This window comes from Bos mutus, chromosome 19 (assembly GCF_027580195.1).
Source record: "Bos mutus isolate GX-2022 chromosome 19, NWIPB_WYAK_1.1, whole genome shotgun sequence".
NCBI lineage: Eukaryota > Metazoa > Chordata > Mammalia > Artiodactyla > Bovidae > Bos > Bos mutus.
In genome coordinates this window covers 52190149-52204856 of record NC_091635.1, presented here as the reverse complement: position 1 = coordinate 52204856, position 14708 = coordinate 52190149, and the positions used below count along the sequence as shown (strand labels likewise).

The 14708-nt window shown below is 38.5% G+C and overlaps 1 protein-coding gene across 1 annotated transcript in view; it reads left to right on the top strand.

The window, feature by feature from the left end:
• The window catches only part of PPM1E (protein phosphatase, Mg2+/Mn2+ dependent 1E), a 220355-nt gene that overhangs the window by 185029 nt on the left and 20618 nt on the right, over nucleotides 1–14708 (top strand). Inside the window, exon 2 of the mRNA XM_070390591.1 lies at nucleotides 11305–11423. Within this exon, the coding sequence (XP_070246692.1) occupies nucleotides 11305–11423 (119 nt within the window). The remainder of the gene's footprint in view (nucleotides 1–11304; nucleotides 11424–14708) is intronic.

The following is a 14708-nucleotide window of genomic DNA, read 5'->3' as shown; positions in this document are numbered from 1 at the left end:
CTGCTTTAACAAATTACTGTAGACTGGAGGGCCTATAAGCAACAAAAATTTATTTCTTACATTTCTGGAGGCTGGGAAATTCAGGATCAAAGCATGGGCAGATTCAATGTCTAGTGAGGGCATGCTTTCTGGCGTGGAGATAACTGTATTTTCCTTGTGTCCTCACCTGGTGGAAGGGGCAAGGGAGCTCTCTAGAATTTCTTTTTTATAAGGGCACTAATCTTATTTACAAGGGATCCATCCTCATCACTTAATTCCCTCCCAAAGGTTCCACCTCCAAATACCATTACTTTGGGAATTAGAATTTCAGCATATGAATTTAGGGTGGGGAGACAAACTTTTAATCCATAACAATACTTAACATCTGCCTCATCCATAAATACTGCTCCCAGATATTCTGTATAGCTTTTTAAAAGACCAATTTGGGGAAAGGCTGATTAAAATAAAATAGTATAAACATTGATAAGTACTGAACTGTTGAAGGTCAGTAAATACAGTTGTATTTTTATAGTTCAAAATCTTATACCAAGCATGTTTGGGGCTGTGGTTATTTCTGAAATCGAATTGAGGTGTTAACATTGACCTACTCAGATAAATAGTCTGAGGATGAAGATGATACTAGCCAATATGAGCAACAGGGAAAACTGAATCTATGTTTTATTTTTGTGTGTCTGAAGAAAGTGAAAGTGAGAGAGAACAGCACTGACACATGTATATTATCACATGTGAAACAGATCGCCAGTCCAGGTTCGATGCATGAGACAAGGTGCTCAGGGCTGGTGCACTGGGATGACCCTGAGGGAGGTGGGAGGGGGATTCAGGATGGGGAACACATGTAGACCTGTGGCGGATTCATGTCAATGTATGGCAAAACCCACTACAATATTGTAAAGTAATTAGCCTCCAATTAAAATAAATTTTAAAAAGTATTATCATCTTTAAAAAAAAAAAGAAAGTGAAAGTGGGTAGCCTTTCCCTTCTCCAGGGGATCTTCCCAATCCAGGGATTGAACCCAAGTCTCCCGCATTGCAGGCAGATTCTTTACCAGCTGAGCCACAAGGGAAGCCCAAGAATACTGGAGTGGGTAGCCTATCCCTTCTCCAGTGGATCTGTCTTCTCGACCCAGGAATGGAACTGGGGTCTCCTGAATTGCAGGCAGATTCTTTACCAACTGAGCTATTTAAAGCAAGACCCCGTGCTTTGTTTACAGAGTTCAGTTTATGAAACTTAATAGACTTGGATTTCTGCTTCACAATATATAGTGTTGAAAAAGTCAGTATACAGAGAAATCCAAATATGCATTCATGTATTGATCGACAGATAACTTCAATGAAGTGAAACTTTTTTCTTCTTCTTTTTTTTGCCTATCCACATAATCTGCAGATCCTAGTTCCCTGACCAGGGATTGAAACCAGGCCCTCAACTTTGCCCTTAACAGTGAGAGCATGAGGTCCCCTGGACCTCTAGGGAATTCCCATGAACTGGAATTACGTATGTGATTAAGCTTAAAAATTAACCAGACCCCTAATTAATGATATGTCAACATTGTTCAAAAAGTGATTATGCATATATCTTGTATATGATTTAGACATAAAATAGGATTTTATTTTTATCTATGAATATATAAAGTTTGTACTTTGATTCTCAGAACAAGAAAGTAACATATTGAAATGTATGAAAACATATTTCCTTTGTTTGCAGGATGTGAATTGAGATAGAAATTGTAAGCACTTCAGAAATATCTGTTAATATAAGTAGATAGCAAAAGAGAGGACTTCCCTGGTGGTCCAGTGGTTAAGAATCCACCTTGCGATGCAAGGGACACAGGTTCAATCCCTGGTTGGAGAACTAAGAGCCCACGTTCTATGGAGCAGCTAAACCCATGCACCACAACTAGAGAGTCCACACACCACAGTGAAAGATCCTGCAAGCTGAAACCAAGACCTGACACACTCAAATTAATTAATTTTTTAAATAGCAAAAGAATGTTCTTTGACTGGATCTGAAGGGCCTTAAGATTAATTTGATTTTAAAAGAGCCAGTCCCCCAAAATGACACACACTGCAAAAATTAAAAATTTTCTAACCATACTCTTCTTCAGCAATGTTCTCAACATGATAACATTTGAAACCCCAGTTCCCCAGATTGCCTTGATTATTGGCCTTCCTCTGTTATTTGTTATATAATACATTTGCCAAACTTTCAAATTCTAAAGCCTTCTGTGTTGGGTTCTTTCAAATATTGTATGAGGAAACATTGGTTTGCTATGTTATTATCATATTAGTTGCTCTTGGTAGTTCTCTTAAAGATGACAGGCTTTAATGATAAGCTTTTATTTGAGTTGATCAAATTTTCTCTGATGTGACTATGTTTTAAAATATATTTGCAATTCTGAAATTTCAGAAATAATCACTTTCATTTCAGAATCAAAACCATAAGAACTTATTCATGCTAAGTGTTACAGCTTTTTGACATGTCGGAATAGCTGATGTGGGTGAGGTGTCTAGCTTGATGTTTTATGTCTAGGTATTAGTCAGCTAATCTTCTTCCCTACTTCACTGAAAATATTTTCATTCTGTCTGACAAAAAGTAAAAAATTGCATTAACTGTGTCTAAAAATGTATTGCAGGTGACACATAAATGAGACTAATGGTTCTTGCCTTATTCTGTGAAGTTTTCACATTCTTAGCTTTAGTGAACCAAGATCCAGATAGTTTAATAACTATAAAAAAAGATATCCTTTTAGGGTGAACTCTAGGAAGTGATTGCAAGCAAGATTTTCAGATTTTTTAAAACATAAATTTTAAAATAGCCAAGGGACCAAGTAAATGTTATAAATATCTAAGAGTCCATTTAGGCAAAATATCTAAATGTGTCCAGGTAATTAAACTAAAGCATGGTGAAAGGTAAAGACAAGCAATGCTGACAAAGAGTTTAGATCTATGAAGGAAGATTTTGACTCATCAAGAAAAATCAGATAAGCATGAAAGGATAATTGGTAATACTGTTTATAAAGTATGTGTGTTTCAGGGAAAGTCATCAATTTATTTCATAATTGTTAAAACGCAGTAACTTTCCATTTTTTTCATCATAATCAGGATTTGGTATATACTTCCCTATTATGTATCTGGAATACTTAGCCTTACCTCCTGTACTTTTTTTTAAAAAAATGGATTCATTTTGATATTTGGCAAAACTAATACAATTATGTTTTAAAAAAAAATAAAATTGAAGAATAAAAAAAAATAAAATAAAATTGGAAGAAAAAAAAAAAAAAAATGTGGCTCACAATTCCTAAGTTGATATAATTACCCACTAATGGATCATAATCTACAATTTGAAAAATACTGATGAATGATAAACAAAATTTTCAAAGTTTTCTTGGAGACTTAGGATGTGAACTTTGCCAAATTGTTTATTTCTAAGCCACTCACTTTCTTGGTCCCACCTAAACCTTGTTATAAAAATTGTACCAGCTCCAAAATCATGCATGCAAGTATCTTGTTCTCAGACTACAGCTTTCTTTCCTTTTAGATTATGTATCCAAGTATTCCCACTACAATTCTTTAATTGCATTTGGACCACACTGATCTACAACTCATATCTGTTCTTTCTTTCTTAGCCAACTTAGAGTCCATGGTCTAACATTGTAATCATATCCTTTAAAAGTTGCTCAACTTCCGTATCTCTGCTTAATAGTACTCACCTTGCAAAACTTCAAATCTTGATGAACTAGAGTTGTTTTTACCCACACATGTTATATATGGCACATGAAAACAGGTAGAGAAATTACCTATTCTATGATTATAGAAGCAGAAGGACTGATTTAATTTTAAAAAGTGTCTCAAACTTCAAACAGTCTCTTAGCACTGTTGAATGATATTTCACATTTGCTTTCTCTTCCTCCCTTCTCCCCACATGCTTTCTGCTGTCACCACTCAGTTGATGATCTAACCTAGTGGTTCTCGGAATGTGGTTTCCAGACGAGCAGCATAAGCATCAGCTGGGAACATGCTGCTGCTGTTTAGTCACCAAGCCGCGTCCGACTCTGTGACCCCATAAACAGCAGCACACCGGGCTTCCCTGTCTGTCACCATCTCCCAGAGCTTGCTCAAACTCATGTCCATTGAGTCAGTGATGCCATCCAACCACCTCATCCTCTGTTCTCCCTTTCTCCTCCTGCCTTCAGTCTTTCCCAGCATCAGGATCTTTCCCAATGAGTCGGCTCTTCTCATCTGTGGCCAAGTATTGGAGCTTTAGCATCAGTCCTTCTGGTGAATAATCAGGGTTGATTTCCTTTAGGATTGACTGCTTTGATCTCCTTGCTGTCCTAGGGACTCTCAGAGAGTCTTCTCCAGCACCACAACATGTTAGAAAAGAAAATCCTCAAGCCCTGCTCCAGGCCTCCTGAGTCAGCAACTGAGGATGGGGCCCAAAAATCTGTATTTTAACAAGCCCTGGAGGTGATTCTGATCCATGCAACAGTTTGAGAACTACCAATCTAGCCTCATACTTTGTTGAGAAACCATCCTCTAGAATGTAAGCTCCAAAGCTAGGGAGTTCTGTCTTTTTTGGTTGTGTATACCTGAGCACGAACAGTGCCTTCCACACTGTAAGCCTCAATAAGTTATGGTGGAATCAAGCCATTAGATGGGGATTCTCTTATTTTCCTACTAAGAAATGTGGAAATCTACCTGCATCTGTATCCATTTTCTTCTTTCCTTTTCCCACTAAGGAAATATGCCACATCCTATCAGGTCAGGGTTTCCATGTCTGGATTGCACCTCATCCATTCTTGCCTTCTCGAGAGCTTTGCTCCTTTGGTCATGCCCTCTCTCCCACCGTATCTCAGTCTTTCATTTTGGATGACTTCATTTAGTATGCGGTCATATTCCAAAGCATTCTAAAACAGCAGACTTCCCCTGGCCCGGGTCCCCTTTAAGTTACCACCTCATTCCCTCCATTGTCACACCTCCTTGCCCCTCCTTTACGAACCCATTCTAATCTGATTTTCACTTGCACTGTTCAGTGGTTGTTAACAAAGTTAGTGATTTTTCCAAATGTCTTTACTGAGATGTAATTCACATACCATGAAAGTTACTAATTTAAAGTATACGATTCAGTGGTTTTAGTATGTTCAGAATAGTTTAACCATCACACTTATCTAAGATTTTGAATATTAAGACTGTATTTATGTATTTGAATAAATATTTTTTCAGATGTTCTAAAACCATAGAGTGATGGTTAAACCATTGTGAATATACTGAAGCCACTATTTGGCTGCGTTGAGTCGATCCTAGTTGCGGTGCGCCGGGTCTCTAGTGCACTCGGGCTCAGTAGTCGCAACACACAGACTTAATTGCACTGCAGCATGTATATTGTAGCTCCCTGACCCGGGATTGAATCTTAGTTCTGCATTGGAAGGCTACTACCATTCTTAACCACTGGACCACCAGGGAAGTCCCTAGAACATTTTTATCACCCCCAAAAGAAACCCCCTACCCATTCGCAGTAGCTCTTGTCTCACCTCGTCCTCAGCCCTAGGCTGCTGCTGCTGCTAAGTTGCTTCAGTTGTGTCCGAATCTGTGTGACCTCATAGATGGCATACCACCAGGCTCCTCCGTGCCTGGGATGCTCCAGGCAAGAACACTGGAGTAGATTGCCATTTCCTTCTCCAGTACATGAAAGTGAAAGTGAAGTCGCTCAGTCGTGTCCGACCCTCAGCGACCCCATGGACTGCAGCCTTCCAAGCTTCTCCATGGGATTTTCCAGGCAAGAGTACACCACCACTCTACTATTTCTAGATTCATCATTTCTGAACTTTTCATATAATGGAATATTATAATATGTGGTTTTGTGACCAGGTTCTGTCATTTCCTGTAATGTTTTCAAGTTTCATCTACATTGTATTAATACTATGCATACATTAATACTTCATTCTTTTCTAGCTGATAAATATACTACCTATTTTATTTATCCATGATCAGTTGATGAGCATTTGGTTGTTTATGCTTTTTGGCTATTATGAATAATACTGTTGTGAGCATTCATGTACAAGCTTTGTGTGGATGTGTATTTTCATTTCTTTTGGGGTATTTTTTGGGGAGTAATATTTATTTATTTATTTATTTGGCTGCACTGGTGGGTCTTAGTTGGAGCACATGGGATCTCTGTTCTTCGTTATGGCGTGCAGAATCTTTAGTATGGCATGTGAGATCTAGTTCCCTAACCAGGTATCATGGAGAAGGCAATGGCACCCCACTCTAGTACTCTTGCCTGGAAAATCCCATGGGTGGAGAAGCCTGGTGGGCTGCAATCCGTGGGGTTGCAAAGAGTCGGACACGACTGAGTGACTTCACTTTCACTTTTCACTTTCCTGCATTGGAGAAGGAAATGGCAACCCACTCCAGCGTTCTTGCCTGGAGAATCCCAGGGACAGGGGAGCCTGGTGGGCTGCTGTCTGTGGGGTCGCACAGAGTCGGACACGACTGAAGTGACTTAGCAGCAACCAGGTATCAAACCTGGGCCCCCTGCACTGGGAGCATGGAATCTTAGCCACTGGACCAGGGCCTTATTTTCATTCCTTTCGAATATATACCTATGAATGGAATTGCTGGTCCATTTAGTAACTTTATGTTTAACATTTTAAGGACTGACAAAAGCACCTGCATCATTTTACATTCCTACCAGAAATATATGAGAGTTCCCAATTTTTCCACATAGTTGTCAATACTTGTTTCATTACCTGCCTATTTAATGATAGTCATCATGTGGGTTTGAAATGGTATCTCACAGTGGTTATTTTTCTGTGTTTATTAACCTTTAGTGATAGGTTTCTTTTTTTAAGCTTTTTACTTTGTATTGGGGTATAGGAGAGTGAAAACCTTGGCTTAAAGCTCAACATTCAGAAAACGAAGATCATGGCATCTGGTCCCATCACTTCATGGGAAATAGATGAGGAAACAGTGGAAACAGTGTCAGGCTTTATATTTTTGGGCTCCAAAATCACTGCAGATGGTGAATGCAGCCATGAAATTAAAAGACGCTTACTCCTTGGAAGAAAAGTTATGACCAACCTAGATAGCATATTGAAAAGCAGAAACATTACTTTGCCAACAAAGGTCCGTCTAGTCAAGGCTATGGTTTTTCCAGTGGTCATGTATGGATGTGAGAGTTGGACTGTGAAGAAAGCTGAGCACCGAAGAATTGATGCTTTTGAACTGTGGTGTTGGAGAAGACTCTTGAGAGTCCTTTGGACTGCAAAGAGATCCAACCAGTCCATTCTGAAGGAGATCAGCCCTGGGATTTCTTTGGAAGGAATGATGCTAAAGCTGAAACTCCAGTACTTTGGCCACCTCATGCGAAGAGTTGACTCATTGGAAGAGACTCTGATGCTGGGAGGGACTGGGGGCAGGAGGAGAAGGGGATGACAGAGGATGAGATGGCTGGATGGCATCACCAACTCGATGGACGTGAGACTGAGTGGACTCCGGGAGTTGGTGATGGACCGGGAGGCCTGGCATTCTGCACTTTATGGGGTCACAAAGAGTCAGAGACAACTGAGCGACTGAACTGAACTGAACTGATAGCCGATTAACAACGTTGTGATAGTTTCAGGTGAACAGTGAAGGGACTCAGTCACACATATACATGTATCCATTCTCCCCAAGCCCCCCTCCCATCCAGTCTGGCACATAACATTGAGCAGAGTCCTGTACAATAGGTTTTTGTTGGTTCTCCATTTTAATATAGCAGTATGTACAAGACCTTTATAAAGTCCCTAACTATCCCTTCCCCTTGGCAACCATAAGTTTGTTTTCTAAGTCTGTAAGTCTCTTTCTGCTTTGTACGTAAGCTCATTTTTATATTTTCTCTTCAGATTCCACCTATAAGGGATGTCATATGATGTTTCTCCTTCCCTGACTTACTTTGCCTCAGTATGGCACTTTCTGAGTCCATCCATGTTGCTACAAATGGCATTATTTCATTCTTTTTAATGGCTGAGTAATCTTCCATTGTACCACATTTTTATCCATTCCTCTGTTGATGGATATTTAGTTTTCTTCTATGTCTTGGCTATTGTAAACAATATTGCAGTGAATCCAGTGTTCATTGTGGTTTTGATTAGCATTTCCCTAACAACTAATGAAGGTGAGCATCTTTTCATGTGTTTATTGGCCATTTGTATATCTTCTTTGGAGAAGTACTATTCAGGTCCTTTGCCCATTTCAAAACAGCATTGTCTTTTTTATTATTAAGTTAAAAGAGTTCTTTATATATTTTGAATGCCAGCTCCTCTTCAGATATGTGATTCACAGATATTTCTACTGTTGTGTGAGTTGCCTTTTCACTTTCTTGATTTGTGGTATGAAAGTTTTAAATTTTGATACAGTTCAATTTAACTCATTTTTTTCTTTTGTTGCTTGTAATTTTGGTGTCATATTTAGGGAAGCCATTGCCTGATCCAAGGTCATGAAGTTTTACTCCTATGCTTTTTTTTTTTTTTTAATAATTTTATTTCTGGTTGCACTGGATCTTCGTTGCTGTGCAAGGGCTTTCTCTAGTTGTGGTGAGTGGGGGCTGCTCTCCAGTTGTGGTGCTCAGGCTCCTCTTGTTGGCGAGCTCAGGCTCTGAAGCGTGGGCTCACTGGTTGTGGCACCGGGTCTTAGTTGCTCCGAGGCATGTGGGATCTTCCCGGACCAGGAATCGAACCTGTGTCCCCTGCATTGGCAGGCAGGTTCTTTTCCATTGTGCTGCCAGGTAAGTCCCCTATGTTTTCTTTTAATATTTTAATAGTTTAAATAGATTTTAAGATTTTAATAGTTTAACACTTACATTTATTTACATGAATAAATTTTTGTACATGGTGTAAGGAAAGAGGCTAAATTGATTATTTGGTGTGTGAATATCACAATTGTTCCAGCACCGTTTGTAGAAAAGACTATTTTCTCCCATTGAATTGTCTTGGCACCCAGTCAGTGATGATCTATTTACATGTTATTAAATTCAGTATCTAATTTCCCCTTGTCGGACTTCTCAGTAGTATTGATGGAATTGACAATTCCTTCACTCAGATATTCTACTCCTTTGGTTTGCCTTTTACTTATCTTGCTATTTCTTTTCAGTGTTTATAGGTTCCTTATCTTCCACTAAGCTTCTAAATGTTGGGTTTTCAGTTATTATGGCCATGTAACAAATTAGCACAGAAATTAGCGTCATGAAACAATCATTAATTATACTCATAGTTTCTTTGAGCATAAGACTGGACAAAGCAGGGTCAGCTTTCTCTGTTCCATAATGTCTGGGGCCTCAGCTGGAAGATTCAGGCTGGTACTGGTATCTTCTGAAGGTCTGTGCTGTTACCATGTCAAGCAATTGATAATAATAGCTCTTGACTGGAAGCCTCAGCTAACACCCACATGAACCTGTCTGTGTCCCAGGGGGAAGGGAAGGAGGAGGGGGAGGAAAAGGAGAAAGTGAAGGAAGAGAGACGAGAAAGCCAGGGGAAAGTCATGCAGCCTTTAATGACCAAACCTCAGAAGCCACACGGCATCACTTTGGCCACTTCTTTTTTCATCAAAGGCTCATTCACTTTCATGTGTAATGGTAAGGTTCTTAAAGAGCACGTAGCACCAGAAATACTGCTGTGATCTCTTTTAGAAAAACAATTTGCCAGTCTGTTCTGGCCACACAATTCGTATCCCTACCACATGCAAAAAACCTTCACCCCTCCCCTCAGAGTCTCCCAAAATTTCATCCCTTAATGGCATCAGACTCAGGCTTGAGGTTCAGAATCTCAGTGAAGTCAGGTCCAGATGAGATTCCTTGGGTATAATTTCTTGATGACAGCTCCCTGAGTATAGTTCCATTTGATTTGGATACTTAGGGACTGTAGAGGCATATTATCTACCCCTTCCCTGCCACTACCCAACATACAGTGGGTATATTGGGGAGGTACTTAACTATTTCCAAAGGGGGGAAACAGAGGCACACAGAAGTCACTGGTCCATAGCAGTTCTCTCTTTTTGTTTTCTCTATGTGACCTATTCTATTTCCATAGTTGAATTTTTTTTTTCTAAGCTACACTGCACAGCTGGTGAGATCTTTAGTTCCCCACCCAGGAAAGGAACCTCTGCCCCCTGCAGTGGGAGTGCGGAGTACTAACTGCTGGATCACCAGAGAATTCCCCTTTATCTCTCTAGTTTTAAATACCATTCATACATTCATGACTTCCAAATTTCCTTACATCTCTTAGCTCCACACTAAAATATATAATTAACCATTTGACACCTTCACTAGGATATTGCAGAAATTTTTTCCAAGTTAACATGGCTAAAATGAATTCTCATTTTCTCCTTTAACCTTTTCCTCCACATATCTGTCTTTTCCTGTTTTCTCCATCTAGGTGAATGATGCCACCATTTACCTCGTGGCACAGGCCAAAACCTAAAACTCAGGTTGATTCTTTTCTCTCTCTGTCACCTCTGCATACAATAATAATCACATTCTATATTTTCTTTCTCTAAAATACAGTCACTTTTTAAAGAATCTCATCTGGATTACAACAATCTCCTTATTGATCGCTCTCCTTCATTCGTGCTCCCTGCCAGTTCCCTTTGACAGCAGGCAACGTATTTTATTTAACATATCTGATTATGACCCTCTCTTGCTTACAATCATCAGTGACTTCCCCCTGCACTTCAAGTAAAATCCAAATTCCTTACCATCCAAGAGATCCATATAACTGGCCTGTTCCGCTCCTCTAACCTTACTCCTCATCACTCTCCCCCTTACCTGCTATACTTCATCTTTCTGGGCTTCTTCCGGTTCCTCAGACATACCTTGCTCTCAGAAAGGGTCTGCACACGTGCTGCTTTCTCTGCCTGGAATACTGTCCCCAAGTCCCACCCCCATATAACCGAGTCTTTCTCATCCTTTAAGGCTATTCTGACTATTCTAAGTAGATACTTCTCTTTAATGCACTCTATCCTATTTGTTTCCCTTATAAAGGTTATCCCAACTCAAAATTATATCCTATTTGTTTACTTAGTCGTCATCTGTCTCCCTAACCAGATTGTAAGCCCCACCAGGTCAGGGGCCATGTCTGTGTTAATTCACCAGTATATACCCAGTGCCTTGGCAAAGTGCATAGCATATGATATCTTCTCAAGAAATGTGCATCGATTGTTGTTTAAAGGTATAATTTTGTTTTGAAACAATATGTTAATAATAAAGTAATTAGTAGTAATTTTAGATGGGATGTTTCTAATTCTTGCTGAATAGCCGTTTATTGTTTTCTTTCAGTAACTGCCCTTCCTTTTTGGCTGCCGCTCTAGCCAGAGCCACATCAGACGAAGTCCTTCAGAGTGATCTTTCTGCACATTATATCCCAAAGGAGACGGATGGCACAGAAGGGACTGTGGGCAAGTACCTTTCTACAATATTTGTTTTAAAATATTAAAATTTTCTGTTGAACAATCCACATAAATTATCTACAGAATACTGTATCTAATTATGTTTACCCACTGGTTGATATTTTATAGTGGTAGCAAGAGAAAAACTTCAGAAACATGTTTTTTCAAACTAATCAGTAAAAGTAGAAAGGGAAAATACAGGCATATTTTGAAGCCATGTGCAGGTAACCGGAGCAGGAGATTATGATAACAATATGTTATCATAAATAATATCTAGGTAAATGAACAGAAGGGAGAAATGTGAAGACACAACAGAAAAGATGAATAAGTGAAGGGAAGGGTAGTTTGAGAAAAACATACTTTAAAGTTTTAATTCATCTAAAAAACTCAGATATACAAATTCAGGAGATCGGTTGTTACAAAACTTCTCATTAATCCTATTAAATTTTATGTCTGCCGGGCTTCCCTGGTGGCTTCAAAACAGGAGAAGCCAGCCCAGCGAGCAGCCCGTGCACCGCAACTAGAGAGCAGCCCTGCTCGCCACAGCTAGAGGAGAGCCCGTGCAGTGAGGGGGCCCAGCAGGGCCAGAGAGAAAATAAATACGTAAAGAAAATTATTTACAATTTTTTTACATCTACCAATAAATAGAGCTCTTTATGACAATTATGTGATTTAATTGCATGGGCATCTTTTTTTCAGTTAAATTATGAGAATGTTTATTAATGAAGGTATGTTTATTAATGTATTAGGCTTATACATATTTAACATATTAAAAATACCAATTTTTGTAAAAACTAGGGCATTAGGAATTTTAATATTTCATTCTATTTGTTCTATTTTAAGCATTTGCCTTTAAACATGGGACAGAGGGAGCAAAACATATATTAATGAATTAGGGCAGCTAGATTCCAGAGAATGTGAGGCAGATATAAAAATAAACATTCCTGTTCTTCCTTCATCTCTCTAGAGAATTTTTGGTAGAAAATTGGCAAGGAAGGAATTCCTCTTGTTTTTACTGAGAGTAATTGATTCACTTGGAACCAAATTTTTCCAGAGTCAAGCTGGATGGAATTCCTGCTGCAAAGCATTGGTCTTTCCTCTCGTACTGATGCATGAAGTAAAAGCCCTGTAATGAAAAGATGAGGGAGATTAAATTCTGCTTCACTGCAGCCAGGGTGATGGCTGACTCAGCTCCAAATCAGTACACTGACATTAACGACTGATGAGTAATTTACAGCTGTGAGGGGGTGGACTGCTACCTTGGACAATTTTCTCTTTTTTGCATCCTTTTTTATTTGATTTTATTTTTCCATTTTAAGCAGCAATTATTTATATACTGATGTTCTTACACCACTTCCTATACAAGGAGAATACTTAAGACTAAAGTGTTGCCCTACGTACCTAGGTTGGAAGAATTTTCTGAACCCCTGTAAGATAGCAAATGTGAAAGGAAGGGATTTTCTTCTAGTGGATACCATTAGTCATCCTGATTTTATATTTTTCCAAGAGATTACCCAGTAATGTCTCCATGCCACTGCTGTGATTCAGAATGGTCTATTGTAGTTCCAGACTATTTGCATGTCCTTAATTTGTTTAACCCAAATCACTAAGTGGAGAATCTCTACAGGGCATATTGTGTTTATCCGTACCGCAGAGTGGGAATGAACATATTGAGTAATGCCTGCTGTCGTTGCCTTAAAGGCACGGAAGTCCCCACCAAAATGCCGTGTGACTCTCCTCCTAGGTGTTTCCAAAAACAGACTTAAAGAAACTTTACCTTAAAGTTGTTTTTATGTTTATGCCATCCCTAACAGAATATTTGTTAAATAACCTTGCATTTCTGTTGACAGATATAACTCCTGTCCGGACAACCTAAAATCAATGTAAAATATCCTAATGTAAAAATTAAAAATAAGAAGGTGAAAATGATCACTAATATAGAGGATATTAAAAGAATTATGAAAATTTTATATTAATAAATTTGAAAACCTGGGTATTATCTAGAAATATACAAATTAATAAAGCTTTAAGCAGAAAGAGATTGAGAAGATTGGCAAAAAGGACAAAAAGAGTAGATGATTCTATAGGTGAATGTTTTCAAACAATCAAAGACAATAATTCCATTGCTTTTTTAAATAAATTATCCAGTTATATGAGGAAAGAGGAAAATTTGCATAGCATAACAGTCATACTTAAACTTGGCTGAGACAGAACCAAGAAATGAGAGATGAGTCTTAATCATTGTGAAAAATCTTAAGTGAAATGTTTTTATACTTAGTACAACAATTTGATGAGTATTTTATTGAGGGCCTACTATAGCTTAGCACTATGCTGCTGAGGAAACAGCAGTGAAAAAAAAATATTGGGACGTTTATTAGCATAATTTTTATATTAATAGGTGAAAAGGAAAAAACAGAATAATCTCTAAGGAAGCATTTGGTAAAATTTAATATTTATTTCTAATTTTAAAAAATATACTTAATAAAATAGCACTGGACATTGTAGGACAAAATTTGGCTTAAACCAAAAACCTAGTATGCATGTTTAGAGTATATACTCAAGAATTTTTTAGTTGCAAGTAACCACTGGCTTCAGCAAAACAATACATTGGCTATCCTTCAAGATAAGGGCTACACAACTAGATTCAAGGCTTCACATGATGTCATAAAGACCCGGCTTTTCTCCAGCTCTCAGCTCTACTCTCTCCTTTGGATTTTATTTTCAGGCTCCATGGGATGGCAAAACCACTGCTGGGAACATCAGATCTTCATCTGCCCAGGTTCAAATCAAGCAGGAAACTAAGAGTAACTTTACTCAGTTCCTCTTACATGAGGCACAGGACTCACTCTAATCAGTCCATCTTGGGTTATTTCCCTTTCCTGAACCAATAACAATGGCCAGAGAAATGTGGTCTCTAAATGGTTAGACCCGAATCACATTTTACCCCTAGACACATGGACTGAGAGTAGAAAAGAAAGTATTCCTGGGAGAAAGAGGAATGTTTGCTAGGTGCCAAGTAACACATTAAAACAAAATTCTGACTCAAAATAGCAAATAAAATAACTAGGAATAAATTCAGTAAGAAATAGGACATATGTGGATTTCAATTAATGAAACAGTATAACTTGTTCCTGAATAAGACTTAATATGAAAAAGAAGTCAATTTTTTCCACATAACTCCGTAAATTCAGTGTGATCCCAAACATAATGGCAACATATTTCCCCCACAAACTTGGCAAAGTAGTTCCTCTGGAAGAATAAACACGTTGAACTACCCAGGTGCCATCTCTAAAG